At 41.8% G+C, this 21447-nt stretch overlaps 2 protein-coding genes and 1 long non-coding RNA gene across 4 annotated transcripts in view; 1 reads left to right on the forward strand and 2 right to left on the reverse strand.

Annotated features, from left to right (window-relative positions):
- The window catches only part of METTL9 (methyltransferase 9, His-X-His N1(pi)-histidine), a 28094-nt gene extending 26128 nt beyond the window's left edge, over nt 1-1966 (reverse strand). The window contains exon 1 of the mRNA XM_083585863.1: nt 1402-1966. Coding sequence (XP_083441989.1) covers nt 1402-1575 — 174 coding nt within the window. The 5' untranslated portion in view covers nt 1576-1966. The remainder of the gene's footprint in view (nt 1-1401) is intronic.
- Nucleotides 1-21447, forward strand: part of LOC310749313 — a 174098-nt gene that overhangs the window by 138011 nt on the left and 14640 nt on the right. The window lies entirely within an intron of this gene.
- On the reverse strand, nt 3768-21405 carry LOC310749196 (transmembrane protein 180-like). 2 transcript variants are annotated; one of them, XM_083585787.1, is made up of 7 exons: nt 21296-21405; nt 15119-15297; nt 10882-11613; nt 9324-9478; nt 8206-8289; nt 7472-7615; nt 3768-4976 (listed from the first exon to the last, which is right to left on the reverse strand). In XM_083585787.1, the coding sequence occupies exons 2-7, from the start codon at nt 15269-15271 to the stop codon at nt 4853-4855; spliced, it is 1392 nt and encodes a 463-aa protein (XP_083441913.1). In that variant the 5' UTR covers nt 15272-15297; nt 21296-21405; the 3' UTR covers nt 3768-4852. The 2 variants fall into 2 exon arrangements, with proteins under 2 accessions (XP_083441913.1, XP_083441914.1); XM_083585788.1 differs by having other exon boundaries at nt 21108-21296.

Genomic DNA, 21447 nt, shown 5'->3' on the forward strand with positions numbered 1-21447 from the left:
ATCATGTGATGAATGTCAGGCTAAAAATATATTTATAAATAAATATATGGTCAGGATGGAAGGAAGCAATGACAGAAATATGGATAGGCAGGTGTCATGTTCAGTAAACTGGATTGATGGGTTGGGTGCACACAGGTTTTGCAAACGAGTTTCCAGTCCTTCAGGTCACAAGGGTAAGGAAAAGAACACAAAGTGATGACAAATGTATTGGAGTTGGGAGAAGAAAACAAACTTTGGGAGTCCTATTGTGAGTTCTGAATAAAAGGCAGCATTTGGGGATTGACTGCTAAATTATCCATCCCATACTGTCAATGGACACAAAGGAGAATCGTTATCACATATCAAAGATGAGAGAGAGGAAGTTGCAACAGCACAGCAATCAGCACTGCTGGAATTTTCAGCTCTAAGTGTGTGCAGAAGTCTTGTCTATACAGGTACAAGCATACAAAAATTGCGTTGTGCCTTGTTTTCCCTAGCAACTCCCCATGCCTGCTTAGCTCATACTTACAAAAGCCACAAAGCTGCCTCATGGCCAGAACTATTGTTTTTGAACACAGATTGTGTTTCCTCCCCGCTGTTTTATATTTACACATTCAGCACAAATTCACCCGATTGTACTTCAGAACATTTTGAGGCAGAGAAAGGAAGAGAACAATTATACTACGTTAAGTTTCCTGTTCCCTGTCCCATCACGGTCCAAGTAAATCCTCATCTCCTCCTTGCAACTTTTCAGCTTCGCTTCCCCCCACCCCTGTATCCCCACCTTTCACCAGTAGCATGTGCTCTTCCGAAGTCTCCTGCCCTACACTCAAAGGGGGGCAAAGGAGCCAGTCTTGTTACCCACAGAAATAGCAGAAGCTCGCTGATCTCCCCGACAACCAAAGGATGTCCCATAAGAGATTTATTCCTCCCCTCCTTTATTTTGTGCACAGACTAAATGCACAAAGCACAACACACACAAATCTTTCTCCTGATCTCTCACCCGGATGTGTCCATATTCTCTCTCTGTCTCTTAGGCCAAGTATGGAGAGATTCTTCCAATCCTCTTTTTGTGTGTGTGTGTTGTGCGGGGAATGGAGTGGGGCAGAGGTTAACTCTCCTCAAGGAGCTTTTTATTCTTCTTCTCTCCCCCCAAAACAACATCATCTCTCACCTCAAATCACACGCTTCCAAAAGAAGTGAGAGATGAATATAAAGGAGAAGCTACCCTACACCCCAAACCCTGAAATCCTTCTCTATTTGGGGGGAAGGGGAGCGGGTTAGGCGATGGATGTGGGGCCCATTCAAAACACACCCCTCCCCCTTCTTCCTCCTGCCGCCCCTCCCCCCTCACAAAAAGGTTTTTGGGTGGGGGTGGTGGGGGGCTTAGAAGTACTGCTCCTCCTGCTGGTGGGTCCATACCTGGTGGTTTTCCTTGATGCCCGGGGCTGGCTGGCTGTGGCTGCCCATCATATTCATGTAGAGAGACCTGGATAAAGGGCTCCTCAGGTACCTGGCAGGCCCAGACCACATCCTCTTCCTCAGCACCCACAGAGACAAGGTGTAGCAGCCCAGCCAGACCAGGCAGAGTCTCATGAGGGTGGGGTGGGGTTATGGGGGGTGGGTGGGAGAGGGAAGAAAGGGGCGCTCAATCACCCCCTCCCGCAACCACCGCCTCCTTTCTCCATGGCTGCAGCAACGGCGGCGGCGGCAGCGGCGGCGGCGGCAGCCAGCGCGGAGCTCCCCATTCAGTGCCCGCACATCCACGCACACACATACATTACAGACACACATGCATACATGCGAGGCCGGAACCCGAGAGCCCAGGGACGAGGGCCCAGGCCGGACGGGATGGCCGGAGACACCAACCAACCCAACCCACCCGCACGAGAGAACGCCTCGCTCGCTCGCTCGCGCGCGGGCCGGTGGGCGGGCGGGCGCCCAGCCTTTCTGTCCGCCCTCTCGGCCAATCAGGGCGCGGCGCAGGACAGCGCCTCTGGGGGCGCTGCTTTCAAAACGAGAGGCGGCACAATGGCCGCCGCTGCGGGGCGCATGCGCAGAGGGAGGGGAAGGAGCGAGGCGAGGAGGAGGAGGAGGAGGAAGGCGCCTCCACTTCCCAAGGCGGCCTTTCCTAGACAGGGAGGCTGCGTTCTCTCGGAGGCGGGAGGGTGGGCGAGGACGCCCCCTGCGGCACGGCTGTGACAACCAATGCTGAACGGGAATGGCCGATTGTACAGGAATAAGGGGTGCAGAGGACTAAAGGGGGTCGTGGGGGTGGGTAAACAAAAGCCCAGATTTCGCACCCAGGAAGGCAGGAACGTAGCGCCGCGGATCGGGACCAGCGCACCATTTCGTTAGGCATCCCGTTTCCCCCAGTGGCCAAGCACACGTCCCTGGGAATCCCACAAAACAGGCAAGGAAGGTGGTGGCCCGTCTGCTATTGTCTTCAGAGTCTACTAAGCAGGAGTGACAAGAATATACCAAGAATACAAGAGGAGGCTGAAAAAAATCGATGTAGTCCAGCATCCTTTCCCCCCAGTGGCCAAACTGGCCTCTGTGAGAAGGTGGTAGCTCTCCTCTGGCCTTTGCAGTTCTATTTAGGTATGGTGGGCAATTGAGGGACCTTCACCCTCCCATGAATTTTGCCTGTTCTACTCACTTTTCCCACACTCACTGATTTCCAAGCCCCGTTTGCTCAAATTCCAAATGTGTAGGGGAAGGACTGGGCGGTTTCTAATCCGTAGGAGTGTGTGGTCTGTACATGCTCAAGAGAGCTCCCTCACCCATTATTTTTTCACCTAAGAGGACCCAGGCTTCCTACCGAGATCTTGGGAACCCTGGCTCAAATAAAACAGCTGCTTCCGAAGAGTAGCAAAAAGATGTGAGGTGAATTGCAGTGCATTATGTTCAGTCACTTCATTATGGCTGGGGAAGGGTCATTGCTTAGCGCAGGGGTCAGGAAGCTTTTCCAGCCGTGGGCCAGTCCACTGTCCCTCAGACCATGTGGTGGGCCAACTATTTTTTTGGGGGGGGAGGGGAATGAACCAATTCCTATGCCCCACAAATAGCCCAGGCCAGATTGAGAAGGTGATTGGGCTGCATCCGGCCCACGGGCCTTAGGTTGCCTACCCCTGGCTTAGTGGTACAGCATCTACTTTGCATGCGGAAGGTCCATTTCAATCCTTGGCATCGCCAGGTAGAGCTGGGGAAGATTCACAGCAACAGGGGCAGCATTCTTACCTCCTCACTTCCAGCCTGCTGCCTCCAGCACTAGATTTGGCAGTTAAACTGCTTTCAGATTCCCACCTACCCACATCAGGATTGCAGCCTTAGAGGAGACTTTAAATGTATAGAGGCAGAATTAGAGATCCCTGCACTATCTGTCACCGTAGCTAATGAATGGGGTAAGAAATAGGCTAGAAAATGATAACAATTCTCTTTTCTACAAGAAAACAAATCTGGGAAAGAGCCAAAAAACCCCACCTTAAACAGGCTAAGAAGTCTGTTCCTCCAGTGTTGAATTAAGAACTGAGCTATAAAGAATTGGCTTAATAAAATAAAAGACTGCTTTATGAGAAATAAAAGTGCTACTATATATAATCTATTGGATAAAGAACAGGATGGTAGGATTTAATATGGCATAATTCGGACTTTTAACATATCAAGTAGCATTAGTTTCTCTTTAATCGCCATCTTTTCAAAAGATGAAAAATGGAAAAGGCTTTAACAGGGGCAAATCCAAAATGCTGCATTTAGCTACTTGACAATAAAGGAAATGTGACAGACAATTTCAAATAGTATATTTTAATGCAAGTTCCAAGGGCTATAGTACAGTTTTACATATGATTATCCCTCTTTGCATGGCATCAAGCAGCCAAGAAATCCAAAGCTTACGAGCCTACCACCCAGTAAATTTATTTTTCCCACAGTCCCATAAACCCAGCAGTTTGATTTAATCACATTTATTATGCTTTGGAGACGCCCAAACACTTTTTCTTTCATTATCAAGTTTTCCCATCACAAGCCACAGGCTTCCGTGCAAGCTTCTCTGCCCTCCACTTCAGGCAGCCACCTGCATCTCCACCATGTGGATTAATTGGGTTTCCCACTATGCTGCATCAACTATACTGTTCCCCCTCTGTCTCCCCCTTTTCCGTTGCCAATGACAATCTTCAGCACTACTCGTGTAGTAATGAGTATGTAAACATAAACATCAGTTCACGTTCTCTCCACATCGCAGATATGCATGCCTCCCCCTCTAAATATTGCCCAAGCTTTCTTTGCTGAACAGTCCATACAAATTTATCCAATGTGCTCCAGTGCTGTCATTGCCCTTCTTTCCAACCCCTGCAAAGCTAAGGTATCCCATGTAGAGAAAGCATGTTGTGTTTTGCAGACCATATACCAGTTTGGGGGAGAGAAATCTAACATACATTTTCCAATATTCCATGGGGGGAAATGACCTTGTTTTGCTTGCAGCAAAGAGGTAGCATTTCACATTTTATGAGAGAGGGTGCTCAAATGCAGCTTCTTATGATTTATCATGGGCCCTTAGTTCTTCTAAAAAGAGTGTCACGTTTATTGTTCACAGAATCACACCACACCATTATGCATTTATCTCTTAGGCATCCAGTGAGGTAGTGGCATTTTGGTTTACTCAGTAAGTCTATGTGGTATCTAACTTGCATACAGTTGAACTAGAAAGAGATATGGCATGATGATAAGGCACACACACGATTTACAGATATAACAGAAAAGAATTTACTGGCTCAGGCTGCAGATGATCCCCCTAAATCAAGGAAGTCCAATATTCTTGTTCATTTGACCTCTGTAAAATAGAACGGTTCCCGATCCACACATTTGCAATTCAATGTCAAAGTGTAAGGTGGCTATTCTGAATGGAAAAGGGTGTCCATGTCAGAATCTGTATAACTGCAATGCAAAGAGGAACCAGACAGATCATGTAGAACATGGCATCATGGAGACCTAGAAACAAACTGGAAGAGAAGTAAGGTTTTTTTAAATGTTCAGTTTTTTTCAGCAATCACTACAAAACAAAACTCATTGCAGTATATATTTATCAGAGTTGTGTTCCAGCACTTCAACAAGATCATGCTTAATTCAAATTAGGAAATCATCTATCCCCATTTGTATACATAAATTAAGTGGAATACCAATACTATATAAAATTTAACTTGTTTCATCTGATTATGAGAAATCAATGGTGTTGAATGCGAATTTACTGAACAATGGCATTTACACCCTGTTTTACAGAAGCATTTTACCATTCTGTTTATATGCTGGGGTACCCAGAAGGGGCCTGAAAAACTAGCACGTGTTGTGAACGGTCTTGTTCATTTTAACAATATTTCAGAGAGGCTATATGGTACAGTATTCTGTGGAGGTCTCTGGACGTCTGAGGCTGATGCAACTATATTTAGGGCTACTTCAGCAAAGCAGTTTACAAAAAAAGAAAAAGATACTACTTTCTCTATAACCCGATTTGCATAATATGTTAAACCAGGGTTTAAATAAACCTTAGTTAACAAACCATGCCTTAGCTGTACATCTGAACCCAGCAATGTCTGAACTATAGTCTGTTCAGATAGTTTGTTTGTTGGCTTATTGCCTTAATTATGGCTTAGTGTTACCTGAAAACATGGGCACATACTTAATTATAGTTTAAGCATAATTTGTTTTGTCATCACCCACCAAGCAACAGAGACACTAGACAAGTTGCCCTGAGTACTCAAGCTGCTCTCACTGGTGCATTTCCTGAAGCTGCTGCTGCTGCACATTTTGTCTGGTAACAGCATCCTCTTCCCTTCCCAACTCTACCCTGTACCCCCTTCATGGCAGCAGCCTGAACTGGAGAGTTGAACACTTAAAAGCAACTTCTTTAAACTACTGCTTTGCAGATGTTTCGACTGCAGGATGATTAACTGTTATTGGTTGGTAAATGAATGAATGATAAATTTGGTCAGCTTTTATAAAAAAATAATAATCTGGATTTTTAAAAAGAAAAATAACAATAAATCGAAAGTTACACAAATAAATAGGACTTAGGTTACCGGGGGGGGGGGGTGTGTGTTACTGTGTTGGCATCTATTCATTACCTTCAATAAATCTTGTCAACTTTTCAAGGAAAAGCACAGGCAGCAAATATTAATTCTTAAAAAAGTTTTGGAGATGGAAAAGGTTTGCATTTAAACACACTGAAATAAAAACATTAAGGTCTGTTTATGGGAGTGTGAATGAAATGCTGTTTTGAAGCAGAGCAGGTGCTGAGTGAGAGGGGTTTCAAAATGAGCCTCTGTTCCTCACAGTGACTAGAACGCACAAATGAAAATATTTAAGTGTGCATTAATAAAAGCAAGTTTTTCAAACCTCCTATAAGAGATAGGGAAGTAGTAATAAGTTGGCTCCAACACAGGTTCTTTTATTTTATTTTTTATTATTACTAAAGATTTTCTTGCTTTACAGAAGTATGTGTAACGTCTCTTGTATTTTTTCCATGTAACATTTTTACAAATCAGTTTCATTTGTTGAGACAACCAACACAGGTTCTGATTACTAATCTAAAAGCATAAATATACAGTAAAAAGTGGTTGTCGGTTGTGAATATAAAAACAGCAGTTGCAAAATTGTTTTAAAAAACCCTTACGAGCTGCAAAGGTATACAGGCAGTTTTTTTCTGGGGAAGGGAGGAAAGTGGTTCCTTGAGGACTGCTGCAGAAGATCAGCACAAAGATTACCACACCTGACCAATGGAAAGTGACATGGTGAGGAAATGCCAGCAGTTGCCACAAAGGCTTGATGGGTATCAGATGAAGAGACAGTTGTGAGTTGGAAGTAGGTGGGATGGAGGATGACAACACAAACCAGTTACTTTGATAGTCTGCAGAATGTTCTTTGGTTTAAGGGTGGTTTGATCAATAAACCATGGTTTAAGAACAGTTTTGCGTGTCATGCGAACTGGACCTATGTGATCTGTCAGGTATGTTCATCCCGCTGCTGCAAACACAGGAAACACTGTTGCTATACTCAAATGAAGATCTAACCAAGTACAGACTAGACCAGGAACCTTCAGCCCTCCAGATGTTTTGGACTACAATTCCCATCATCCCTGACAACTGGTCCTGTTAGCTAGGGATCATGGGAGTTGTAGGCCAAAACATCTGGAGGGCTGCAGGTTGGGGGTGCCTGGACTAGACTGATTGCATGGGACAGCTTTATCTGGACAAACTTGCAAACTTTCATGTTCAAGAAGCACAAGTGAAAACTGCAATGCACTTAAGAGAAATTGTTTGTGAATATAATAAAACAAAAATTACCTTCAACCATTGCAACTTTCCAGATAACATGCTTTAGAACACAAATTCCCAACAATTTAATGTCAGAATAAAAGAAGAAAGCTGTAATAGCCAAATAGACCAAAGGGTTCATCAGATTAAAACAACATCACCATGGCAATTAATTGTCTCTTACTTACCTTGGGTCAAGATGAGCAACCTTCCCATTCAGATTTGCATAACCAAATTGATTTAGTATGGTAACCACAAGCATAGGGGCTAAAGACTGGGCTGGTTTTGTAAACAAGGCATTTGTTCCAAAAACCATGGAGGAAAGTGGTAATCTGAAATGTTAAGCAGTAATTTTAATAGACTGCAAGTGATTATTTAAATTGCAAATTGAATACTTCAGCAGAAAGTTATAGTCAAACACAGTCAAGCATTATATATGCTGGAATGTACCACTATTAGGATTATACTCAATTCTTCAATAGTAATACTAAGAATATGTCAACTTCAGCTTTCCTCAGTTTCTCATTTTTCCAATCTTAAACTCCATTTTCTATACTTCAGCTGCACCTTTTTTTTGGTTTAAAAGTCCTTATGAAAATCCACCAACATTTTAGTGTGAATTTCTCCTAATATATGTATTTTTGTATGCAATTTATAGGGATAATTTAATAAATTGGGGAAAATCAGGCTCCAAACTGCTCAACTCAAGGTCACTGACAAATTGTTTGGGTATTTGGGGGGGGGGAGGAGTGTAAAGCACTTCATACACTGAAAAGTGTTATAGAATGTATCAACAATCATTCTATGTAGTGTAATGAGCATGCTGAATTGAGACTTTCCAATAATAACTGAAAAACAATTTAACATTTATTATCTACAATGAAAGTTTGCATATCATAAAAAGTAAACAAACCATGCTTACCTCCGTTTATGTTTCTTTAAATCTGCATCAACAATATCGGCCAAAGGCAAATTAAACAGACTGAAAGAAGCTTGAACAATGACCCTAAATAAATAAATAAATAAATAAATAAATAAATAAATGACTTAGATTTGAATTGCCTTGGACAAATAAAAGTTAAATTTGGATATTTTTAGTACCATAAAATATTTGTATAGTGAACTACTACATAAATACATTAATAAAACAGCAAAGTTAAAAATAGGATATGAGGACCCAGAAGAATAAGGATTCTAGAAATTAATGAATAAAGTCCACTTCTGTTGAAAACTTAATCTTGGCTTTCCTCCCAAAGATCTCACTGTTAACTTGTCTCATTTTTCTAATAACACCTAAGAGATTTTTGGAGAATTAAGCAGCATATAAATCATTTAAATAAATATGTAAATAAAATAATACATTCCAGATTTGAGAAACTAGAATAAGTGGTTCCCAATAGTCTCCACTTTAGGACAATTGCCATTACTTATAAAAAATGTAATCAGTTCCAAATCATCTGTGACCCCATCTGCCTTAAAGAATCCCCAAAGAACTACCAGTCATTTTCCTGATTAATGACATTACTGCTTGTACAGACAGTGACCATTTTTGGAGTTATGCATGCTCCACCAACGCACATTGGGGCTAGGAATGAATCCCCCCACATGCACCTAACGTAAGAGGACTTCTGCAACGAGACCTAGTGTTGGTGCCTCCATGACCCACACTACTTGAGGACCTTGGCTCCTTTAATACGTTTTTACCTCCCCCAGTGCTCAGGCACAACCATTTTATAACTCCACAATGCTATGATAGAATAGTGGGGGAATGAAAACAGTGGTGCTAGGTCCTAGGGCTGACATGGTTGGTGTGTAGGGGAAGAAAGGGAGAATCAAAAGGCTTTTCCTGGGCCCAGAACAGCACAGATGTGAGCAAGCCACCGCTATTGATTCCATCCATAATACATGGAGATCCTACTGAGGGGCATCTTGCTTTCCCCTCTCTCCTCTACCCCCCCCCCCACCCCTGGGCCATACATGAAGTAGATCTCTCTGAATCCTGGTCAAAATTGCCATGCTCTTAAAACTAAAGTTACTTACATGTTTGCCGTAAGATAAATAGCCAATATGTAGTAGTGTTCTGGACCTACAATAAGCATGATAGCGGCAGCTATTGCTTCCAAGTAGAAGGAAAATAAGACCACCTTATAGTAACCAAATTTCTTCAACAAAGCTTGACTGATTAGCACAAGGCACTGAAATATAACAGAAATCTTAAGCTACATTAATACAGTATTGAAACCCTGTCAAAGATAGAATTATTTCTAACCAGAAAGAAAGCACCACAGGATACCCTGACCACCCAATCCTTCAAAAAGGCAACATCAGTATTACATCACCAACATTTGAACATACGCCTTATAACAGCCAATCTCGTTTGGATATCTATTTGGACAAATGACTGTCCAAAGGACTGGTGGATTTTTAAATTGTTAATGGAAGCTGACGCTGTTCCTTTCTTGTTGTTCTATTTGCATTCTGAAAATAGCAATAAAAATAAAGTGGCATTTTAGATCGAGCCATATATATACTGTGTTGCATTGTCTGGATTTTAATAATTATAAACCCACATCAAAATGTCACTTGCAAATACATAGCTATTGTGCTAGCTAAACAGCTTATTCGTATATCCAGTGTAACATGCTAAGGGCCCATCTATGCGCCTCAGCTTAATGTGGCGCATGAACCCCTTGTGTCTCTTAATTCCTCCTCATCCATGTGGTGTTCTCCTCCAACTACTGCTGTCCCACACTTTATCCTCCCTTCCCTACGAAATAGATGCAGCTCTCCTATTCACATTTTCAAAGTACAGTGGTACCTCTGGATGTGAACAGGATCCGTTCCTGAGCCCTGTTCACATCCTGAGCAGAACGCAACCCCCGTCTGTGGGTCACGATTCGCCGCTTCTGCGCATGACATCATTTTGAGCGTCTGCGCATGCGCGAGTGGCAAAACCCAGAAGTAACCCATTCCGTTACTTCCAGGTCGCTGTGGGACGCAATCTGAAAATATTTAACCCGAAACTACTTTAACCCAACGTATGACTGTATAGGGAATCTCCGAATTTAGTGAGGGGGAAATGTGGAAGAGAAGAACAGAGGAAAAAACAGTACTAATGAATAGGAAAAAATGAAAGGAAATCAGTAAGTAAAATATGTTGCCCTCTAACCTGAATAGTAAAGAAGCCATTTGTTATTAAATTCCCCTGCCCTCGAGAGGCCAGCCTTATCATTTGAGAACTACTGCTCCAGGTTCAACACCATAGATTTACCTGGCTTTCAGAAAATGTGATCCCTCACAATTCTTAATCCCATAATTGTTCTTATAGGTTTTTACCAACTTTTTTTTTTTTTACAAAAGTACCAAAAAGCAAACACACACACACTGAAGAGCCAGCTTCCCCTTTAGTCAAACCGTATGTGCATCAGTTGAATTCCTTTGGGAGAAATCAGTAGCACCAAAGGTTAGTTTTGCAGTATAAAGGTTTTCTGCAAGCTAATGCATAATTATTCTTGGCAATCAGTGTAAGCAAATAAATCTGCTGAGAACCAGCATATTTTCGTCTTAAGAGAAAAGAACAAAAGGTTTCTCTGCCTACCTGAGGACAAATAAAACCTGCCCCATACATGATACTTCTGATAGATGATGATAGAACGTTGTTAGGGATGAGGTTATCTGCAAAGATCATCATGAAATTGTTGCAGAAGGCCAAGTGGAAGACTTGAAAGAAGTTCATGGTCACAAAAAGCAAAAAGTTTTTCTGAGTCATGATCTGTTTTGTCAACAAAATCACAGAGGACCAAGAGAGAGAGCTCTCAGCATTTTCCTCAAATTCCTCCATTAGAGTTTCTTTTTGTTCATACTGAGTGGTGCTATACATTCCCGTGTAGCACATGCAAGCAGTGGCAACTGCTCCTACCAGAACAGCAAATGCTTGAAAATAGGTGAAGTTCTCCATGTTATCTGAAATTAAGCCACAGAAAAGGATGCTGGTGGAGCCAACCAAGGTTGCCACTTGATTATACTTAATAAGCTGGAGCCTATTTTCATGTCTAGTTGAAATTTCTGCAAAGAGGGCACACTGTGCTAGCAAGACGAACGTAAGCAGGCCATCGAAAGCGCACAAAGCAACGATAAGATGAAGTCCGCTAAGCCAGTCACCTTCTTCATATTGTTTCCAAGGAAACCAAGGAAGAAGAAAGGCCAAAGCATACAAGGGAGCTCCATACAAAATGGAAAACTGACGCCTGGAGCAGCATGGCACTTTGGAGTTGTCTTGAATATAGCCAAAGAGAGGGTCGTTAATGGCATTCCAGATCATAAAAACAACCTGAGTAAAATAATAATAAAAAAGTACACCAGTTTATTTATTTGCACCACTTTTCATGGCTCAGCAGAAATCACATAGCAGCTTGTACAACTGAAAACATATCGCATCAATAAAAATATAACATGGATTATAAAATGGAAAATGTTTAAAATCAGTAAATGAATGACAAATCGACACTAGTAACGTAAAGAAAAGAAAACGCGATTGGAACGGGGGCGATTTAAAACTCAGGAGAAAATGTTGCACTCATTCTATTTGTCTCTTAACCTTCATCCAAGAAGCTTGGATATCCCTCACTCCTTTTGCCTTTACTACAAGCCTAACTTAGGTTAAGAGATAACGGCCAGTCCAAGATCACCCAATGAGCTTTATTCTTGAGTTGAGTAGAGATGGGAAACTGGGGCTTAGGGATGCCTAAGAAAATAATTTTCTAGTGTCTGTGCTGATGGCAGCTGCCAAGGAGAACTTCCACAAAAATTAAGCTGTGGGTGTGGGTGTGTACCATCCTGTTTGCTGCATTTGCACCTGTAATTAAAAACACTGATTCTAAACACTAATAATAATAATAATAATAATAATAATAATAATAATAATAAATTTATTTATTTATTTATTTATTCCCCACCTTTTTCCTTGACATGGACTCAAGGTGGCTTATAGATAAAAATAAGAACTAAAAACATAGAAAAACAACTATCAATACACCTATACAGACACAGACAGTGTTAGAAACTAAGATATGAAAGCTAGGCGCTGAATGGCACCTTAAACCTAGGTTATGGGAACTGCAATGGAGTGTCTAGACAAATTATTTAGTAACAAGAATACAAAGCTGAAAATGAATGAACTGCAGCTAAAATCTTAAATTCATTTTTCACATGGTCTAGTCCTCATCTTAAGACTGGGGGGGGGAGCCGCATTTCCCCTGCCCACCCCCCCCTTATAGTCTTATGAGAGAGTCCCTTCCGCAGTCTTCAGAGTGGCTGGAAGTTGGAAGGCAGAATAAAGGTCCTCCTTTCCTTCCAGCAGTGGCAGTTTTAATCTGAACTCTTGGGCACAGTACTGTGCCTAGAGCTCAGAAACTGCTCACATTAATGAAATTCCGTTGCAAAACGTGCCTGGAATAATGGGAGTTTCAAATGCTGCACAGAGAGACATCCCCATGCACCCACTGTACAATTAAGTACAATAAAAACAGCATAGCACCAGCCCTTTCATTAAAAGCAGTCAGTTCGCAAAAACATGTTGGAACAGGAAAGTCTTCACCTGTTGACAGAAGAACAAGGTGAGAGCCAGTCTAACTTCTCTAGGGAGGGAGTTTTAAAGTCTGGGAGAAGCCACCAAGAAGGCCCTCTCCCATGTCCCTAATTTACATTGAAATACATTATGAATAAAGTATTGGAAATAGGAAAAGTACCAGAAACTTGGAAAGGGGCCTATATCACCTTGATACCTAAACATGACAAAATTTCGCCTGATTTCATTGCTAAACTGTGATTATACAATGTTTGCAGCAATACTGGCCAACAGGCTTAAAAAAATTATGAGCGATCTAATACATGAGGGCCAAGGAGTCTTTCTTCCTGGCAGACGGTTAAAAGACAATGTTAGAAATATAATTAACTTAATAGAATACTTAGAAGTACATAACGAAAAACAGGCAGCGTTGATATTCTTAGATACGGAGAAAGCGTTTGACAACATGACTTGGCTATTTATGAAAAGTGTTTTGAGGGAAGTGGACCTGGGGGAAACCTTCCTAAAGGCCATAGAAGCAATATATACTGAACAATGTGCAAATATTATTGTAAATAATACAACAACTGATGGGTGTGTAGGGTTATTAAAGGAAGCATACAAGGATTCCTGTTGTCTCCATTATTGTTTATTTTGATTTTGAAGGTATTTGCACAAAAGATAAGGAATAATGACAAAATAAGGGGCATAAGAGTGGGCCAACAAAATTACAAGTTAAAAGCATATGTTGATGGGTGTTTTCTTGACCCTGGAAAACCCACTGAAAAATGTACCAGTGGTACACAAGGAAATACAGTGGTACCTCGGGTTACATACTCTGCTAACCCAGAAATATTACCTCAGGTTAAGAACTTTGCTTCAGGATGAGAACAGAAATCGTGTTCTGGCAGTGTGGCAGCAGCAGGAGGTCCCATTAGCTAAAGTGGTGCTTCAGGTTAAGAACAGTTTCAGGTTAAGAACAGACCTCCGGAACGAATTAAGTACTTAACCCGAGGTACCACTGTACAATGAAAATATTTGTATGTATCTTTCAAAGGTACATATATAACTATATAAAAATACAATTACCGTATTTTTTGCTCTATAAGACACACACCAGACCATAAGACGCACCTAGTTTTTGGAGGAAGAAAACAAGAAAAAAATATTCTGAATCCCAGAAGCCAGAACAGCAAGAGGGATCACTGCGCAGCGAAAGCAGCGATCCCTCTTGCTGTTCTGGTTTCTGGGATAGCTGCATAGCCTGCATTCGCTCCATAAGATGCACACACATTTCCCCTTACTTTTTAGGAGGGAAAAAGTGAGTTTTATAGAGCAAAAAATACGGTACCTAAAACAGCAGCATTAAATAAAATTCCAACTAAAATTTATAATTTATTAACCACATTCCTCATATGTCGCAAGGCAATGTCGGTAATCGTTTATATATTTTTATATTTTTTTAATCATAAACATATGTACAAGGTGTTATGTATTCAGTGATCTGTGTTTGTCTGAGCTGGAGTTTTGGACTAAGGATTATGAGCCCCTGTGTTCTGATTCAATACATGATATCCAATCACAGAACATTTCAGGATCCACCAGTTGCACTGAGACTCAACCCGGCTGTAGTACCAATCCGCATGAAGGCTTGGCGTGTGCCATTCGCCCTGAAGCCCAAGATGGATGCAGAGCTGGATCACCTCATCCAACAAGGGCTCCTCGAGCCAGTTCTGCACACTTGATGGGAGACCCCAATTGTCATTCCCCTTAAGTGCACCCTCAACAAGGCATATCAACAATTCTCGGCTGACGAGGCCACCTCTGAGGCCCACACCACTGAATACATAACACAAACTAACATATAAACCATACAAACTGTACTGAATTACAGTAGTGTCCTTGATTTCTTTTAGGAAAGCCATAAAACTTTTATTTTCCAACCAGCTTTTCATTTAGTCGAATTAGGATAGCTAGTATCCTGAGCTAGCATTGAGGGAGCAGACAGTGGTGTTTTATATGGTTTAATCTGCTGCTGGTTTGTTTTTATTGATTAAAGTAACATATTCATTTCAATTGCGCTGGTAATTATTAATTGTTTTATTGTTTTGCTGTGACTTTTTTACTTTATGCTGCCTTGGGAGGACTTGAAAAGCAGTATAGAAGTTGCTTACATTAAAATAAAAGACACTGCTAATTCTGTATTCAAAATAATGACCTGGGAAACACCCAAAAACAATAGAAAAACTAATGATGACATTAACTGTACCTGTGCTTGATGGAATGCTGATTCAGATATCTTGTATTTGTTTAAAAAGAGTTTAACATAATAAAAATTAAATATGCTGTTCATCATCCCAGCACCTAAAGTCGTCATTGAGTATGCCAGGGCATTTGGATGAATTCTTGAAAAAAACTTCATTTTTCCACGGTGGTTTTTTTCTTCCCCTAGGAGGTAAATAATAATATGATAAAACAGTTGCAGGCTGTTACAGTTCCAATGGAGAGTTTATGCCTTCAGATACTGTATAGATTTTTGTAGTTTCATTCCAATGAAAAGTTGGATAATTTTGTGGCATTTGCCTATCTGTGCAATGTTTGTAGGACTGTGAGGAGGAAAACAGCAAACAACGAAATCACAATACTGGAAGTAACACTACAGTACCAGTATATGGCACATGACTGGACACTTTATTATAGGAAACAGAAAGGCAAATTGCAGATTATCTAAAGCATTTACATAGAACAACAGAATTTTAGAGTTGGAAATCAGCTTGCAGATCATATACCTCAAGCCCGCTGCTCATCTTAAATGACTTGAAAAGGGAATTAGACAAATCCATAGCAGATAAGCCTATGGGTAACTACAGGCTATGTGCTACCTCCATTGTCTCTGTGTAAATACTAGTGCTGGGAATCCCAAGTGGGGAGAGTACTGCTGTATTCAAGTCCTCTTTGGAAGCTTCCCAGAGACATTTGGTTGGCCACTGTGAGAACAAGATGCTGGACTAAATGGGCCTTTGGTCAGATCCAGCAGGGCTCTTTTGTTCAGTTTAACTACAGCGTCACAAATGGCTATGCTTCAGGGATAGCGGACCCAAAGACCTCCAGATGTTAGAGAGCAACTCTCATTATCCTTGACCATGGTCCTGCCAGCTAAAGCAATTGGGAGTAGTCAAACAACTTGTGGTTCCGCTGCTGAATAGTTGTACCTAATAAACTGAAACACTTTTGTGTGCTGCTGTATGGAAGAGGGTTTTCAATTTTTATTTGCAAATTCAACTGTGAGCATTACCACATTTCCAATGCAGCTTTAAGAGGGAAGTCACTGTTAGATATGATTCATATTTTGAGTCTATTAACCACAATTTTGTAAAAAATAAGAAATGCACTTTAGGAATAATTCTGTCATGAGATGGATATGTATAAGCCTGCACACAAGGAGTGAGCAGAAGGAAGGTACAAGGCAAAATTAAAGTGATGGAATATATATAGTATTTTTTAAATCTTAATTACAGATAGGTAGCCGTGTTGGTCTGCCATAGTCAAAACAAAAACAAAAAAATTTTTCTTTCCAGTAGCACCTTAAAGACCAACTAAGTTAGTTCTTGGTATGAGCTTTCGTGTGCATGCACACTTCGTCAGATACACTGAAACAGAAGTTGCCAGATCCTTCTATATAGTGAGAAGGTGGGGAGGGGTATTACTCAGAAGGGTGGTGGGAATGGGTGGTTGGCAGATAGCTGAGATGAGCCTGTTGACGGCTCTTAACGACTGCAATAGGTCTTACAGGAAAAAGCAAGGGGTGAGAAGGTGAAAAATGGCTTTGTCATGTATAATGAGATAAGAATCCAATGTCTTTGTTCAGACCAGGTCTCTCCACCAAACTCTGCCAATTTGTCCTTACCCACAACAACTTCAAATTCGGTGATGACCTGTTCCTTCAGATCAGCGGCACAGCAATGGGCACCCGCATGGCCCCACAGTATGCCAACATCTTCATGGCAGATTTAGAACAACGTTTCCTAAACTCCTACCCACTCAAACCTCTCTTGTACCTGCGATACATTGACGATATTTTTATCATCTGGACACATGGTCAACAGACCCTGGACACCTTCCACCAGAAATTCAATGATTTTCACCCCACAATCAACCTAACAATGAATCAATCTATGCAAGAAATACATTTTTTGGACACTACTATAAAAATACAGGATGGACGCATAGACACCACCTTATACCGTAAACCAACTGACCGACAAACATATCTACATGCCTCTAGCTACCATCCCAAACATACCAAACAGTCCATTGTATATAGCCAGGCACTACGTTACAGCCGTATCTGTTCCAATTCTACAGACAGAGACTCTCACCTAAGAGATCTACAGCAAACCTTTTTAGAACTAAAATACCCAGCAGATGAAGTTAGACAACAGATCAACAGAGCCAGACAGATACCCAGAGAGAACTTGCTGCAAGACAGACCCAAAAAAGAAAATAACAGAACACCCCTAGTCATCACATACAGCTCCCAAGTCAAAACAGTACAACGCATCATCAGAGATCTACAACCTCTCCTGGACAATGACAGTTCTCTTTCTCAAGCTCTGGGAGGAAGACCTTTCATTGCCTACAGACAGCCACCCAATCTTAAACAACTCCTAACCCACAATAATACTACAACCAGACGTAACACGGACACTGGCACCAGAGCCTGCAATAAACCCAGATGCCAACTTTGCTGCCACATACACCCGGACAACACCATTACTGGCCCCAACAACATCACACATACCATCTCGGGACTATTTAATTGCTCATCGTCTAACATTGTATATGCCATCAAATGCCAACAGTGTCCCTCAGCTCTCTATATTGGACAAACAGGCCAAACCTTACGCCAAAGAATAAACGGACATAAATCGGACATCAAGAATCACAAGACAGAGAAACCAGTAGGAGAACACTTCAATCTCCCAGGACATTCTATACAAGATCTCAAAGTAGCTGTATTACTACAAAGGAATTTCAGAAATAGACTGGAAAGAGAAGCTGCTGAATTGCAACTCATTACCAAACTTAAAACCATGGAGAGACCTGGTCTGAACAAAGACATTGGATTCTTATCTCATTATACATGACAAAGCCATTTTTCACCTTCTCACCCCTTGCTTTTTCCTGTAAGACCTATTGCAGTCGTTAAGAGCCGTCAACAGGCTCATCTCAGCTATCTGCCAACCACCCATTCCCACCACCCTTCTGAGTAATACCCCTCCCCACCTTCTCACTATATAGAAGGATCTGGCAACTTCTGTTTCAGTGTATCTGACGAAGTGTGCATGCACACGAAAGCTCATACCAAGAACTAACTTAGTTGGTCTTTAAGGTGCTACTGGAAAGAAAAATTTTTTTGTTTTTGTTTTAAATCTTAAGCTTTACATTTATTTGTTTTTTCTTGCAGTTGCCAGAATTTGAATATTTTGAAAGTTACAAAGATGAACACTCCAAATCTAGTAAAAAAAAACCCTATTTTTATTTTTGCTAGTTAATATCCATAAATGCAAAATGCCTTCCATGGATCAAGATGAATATTGTCGGAGTGACAATGAATACTGTACGATCAGTGGCTTCGCATGATCCACAAGAGGGCAACATTTTCTCATCTATTTATCCTTGTCTCACATTGTAATAAATATTTTGCCCTCACAGCTTCCACTTTACAATTGACAAGAACAGGATCAAACCCTTCTATCCCATATCTATGTAGTTAAATGCTTTCTGGTGGTAGTTTCTTCAGTAATGTCTCCCAGTAAAAAAAAAAATCATGGAAGGTGAAACTAAAAGGGGAACACCTCTCCCTCTCTCTCACACCACCTATCTGGGTCAGTGGGTGGGGGAGAAGATGGAGTAAGAATATATGTTTTTTTAGGATATTGTAACAAAAACTGGGATACTGAATCCACCTGAACCATAAAACAAACTGTTAGAAATGCTTGAACAGAATGGTGAAACAGCAATCTAAAAACTGTTAATCAGATGGCAAAGGTGACCTTTATCAATATTTAGCTCCAACAGATGAAGTAGACATATAATGACATTGATTAAAGTAAATCGATTCCTCCATTTAAACAGATGCCTGAGGTAAGCATGAATGGCATTATAATCAACACAAGGAACAGTGAGCACTAGTTAGGTTTTCTCTGTAACCTCCATTATACTCAAACTCTGTCTGTTGGTGATGCCACAGTATGTATTGTATGAAACAAGGGCTTGTATTAAAAGTATGAATAGCAGAAGCCTCCAATGTCACTGGAAAGATGAAGGAACTCTACTTAAAGCTATTTACATACGGCAGAAAAGTCCTGAATAGTTCAAATAATTTCATCAGGAAAAAGCAATTTAAATATAAAAACAGAAGAATGGAATTATTTGAAGGTGCCCTCTAATCCAGTAAAAGCTTATGATTCAAACACATTTCCCAGCTTTTGAAATGCCATTTTTTTTGTTGCTGTTTCTGCTGTAAGGAGGCGTGGCTGCCCCCTCTCAGAATGAAAAGGTTGCCGTTAACCTTTAAATACAGGGGCGGCGGGAGCTGCGGCCCTTCAGAAACTGTTGGGACTCCAGCTCCTCCATCAACCCCAACCAGCACAGCCAATGGTCAGGAATTATGGGAACTGTAATCAAACAACACCTGAAGGTACAAAGGTTGCCCATTAATAGCTGCATACAAGAGGAAAGCTTGACAGGTGCAGCTTGTGCTGCTGTGATTCCCTGTTCTACTCAATTATCAAAGATACAGGAGGCCCTTCTCTCCTCCTCCTTTAATATACCCTGATTCACAAGCTGTCTCTAACAAAAGGGACAGTTGTTTTATGACTCTCGCAGTACCTTAAAACTTAACATTTATTGTAGCAGCAGTGAACACAAGAACTGCTGCGTCAGGCCAATGGCCCATCTAGTCCAGGATCCTGTTTCTCACAGTGGCCCACCAGACGCCTGTGGGAAGACCCCAAACACCTTATCAGCAAACGTAGTCGCTTCACTGCTCACTCCTAACTCTCTAGTTTTCCAATTTCTCCATTTGGAGAACTGTTCACTATGCCAACCCTTTACTTTCTGTAACTTAAAATCTATTTGTGATCTACAAGTGGGACCTGACAGTCCATTTCAAAAAGCAATTACAGTAATTGTATCGTTACACACCGCCCCAATCTCCAAGCTGTGCGAGATCCCAAGGGTTCCAGGGTCTAGAAATGAGGAAAAGCAGGGACTGTGGTGTCTTTACGATATATGGTTTATTTATACATATATACAACCTGAGCCTGCAATGGAGGGCTCCCAGCATTACACTCTCCCATAGCCACAACAGCCTAGGATTAAAAAAGACACCAGCCAAGGCTCGCCCTTTCTCCATCTTGCCACACTTTACAGACTGTAACTATTTTGTCTCAGCTAACTATCTCGGAGTTCTGGGTGGGGCTCTGCCTGTTTGCTGGCTGGCCCAGAGTCTCATGTCTCTTACATTTCTAATGGCCGTTGCCTTTCCTTTGTCTTTAACTAATTTCCCAGGTGGTTTCCTGACCTGGAAGCTGGTTTGGCCTGTATTTTAATATTGCTAACTCCAGTGTCTGTCAGCCTTTTTTAACACTCCAAGCACTGATTAAGTTCTAACACCTATCAAACTCAGGAATTTAGGAGAACCAGGCACCCACAATTCAAAACAGCATTATCCGGCTACTTCAACGAAAGCAATCTATTTTGTATTTCTAGCATAAGGCTGTTTGTTTCTGAAAATACAACACTTTTGTTTTTCTTCCATTTCTGAAGCTCCAGTGCAGAGTTGCTTTAAAACCTCGATGAACATTTTTAAACAGAGCTCCTCGGCCTTGCTCTTAAACTGCTGTTTTGTTAACAGGCTTTGAGAATTTTGTTGTGTGAGCCACCTTGTGACGACTAGGCCCTAAATGTATTTATTTAAATCTTAATTTACGAGGCGGTAAAGCCCTACTGGGACTTATTTCTGACTAAACAGGTACAGGAGGACACCACATATCATCCTCAAAGATTTTATAATGCAATTTTAGTTAAGTCCTCTCCAAAAATATAATATGTGACGAGGTTGTTGGGGTTTTGAGGGGGTGGGGTTGCAAGGTTTATTTCCTCAGCGGTATTTGATAATAGAGCCCTACTCCGGAGCCCGACCAAAGGCGTCCATTTCCCCCACAGCTCTGAAAACCACGCGAAATCCTTACCCGACGGTAAGCCCCACTGTGGTGCACGCGGTTTACTCGCAGGTAAGGGTGCACAGCATGCCCCCCCCCCCAAGCCCACCGCGCGCGGACCCCGCTTGCCTGTCCTCCCTAGCAACCCGCTTCGCGCGCGCCTCGTAGCAACAACCCCAACCCGACCCTCCTCCCCCCTCCGACCCGCGTATACTAACCAAGCCTTCGCGCTTGGGCCGCTCAGAAATACTCGGAGGGCGGGTCTTCGCCTTCGAGCCTGGCCCCTCCCTTTCCACCCCATTGGCCAAACTGGGAGCGGCCCGCACGGGATAAGCCAGAGGAGCCGCGGACGCCGGCCCGCCATTGGCTC

This window comes from Podarcis filfolensis, assembly GCF_964270895.1.
Source record: "Podarcis filfolensis genome assembly, chromosome: 14".
Taxonomy (NCBI): domain Eukaryota; kingdom Metazoa; phylum Chordata; class Lepidosauria; order Squamata; family Lacertidae; genus Podarcis; species Podarcis filfolensis.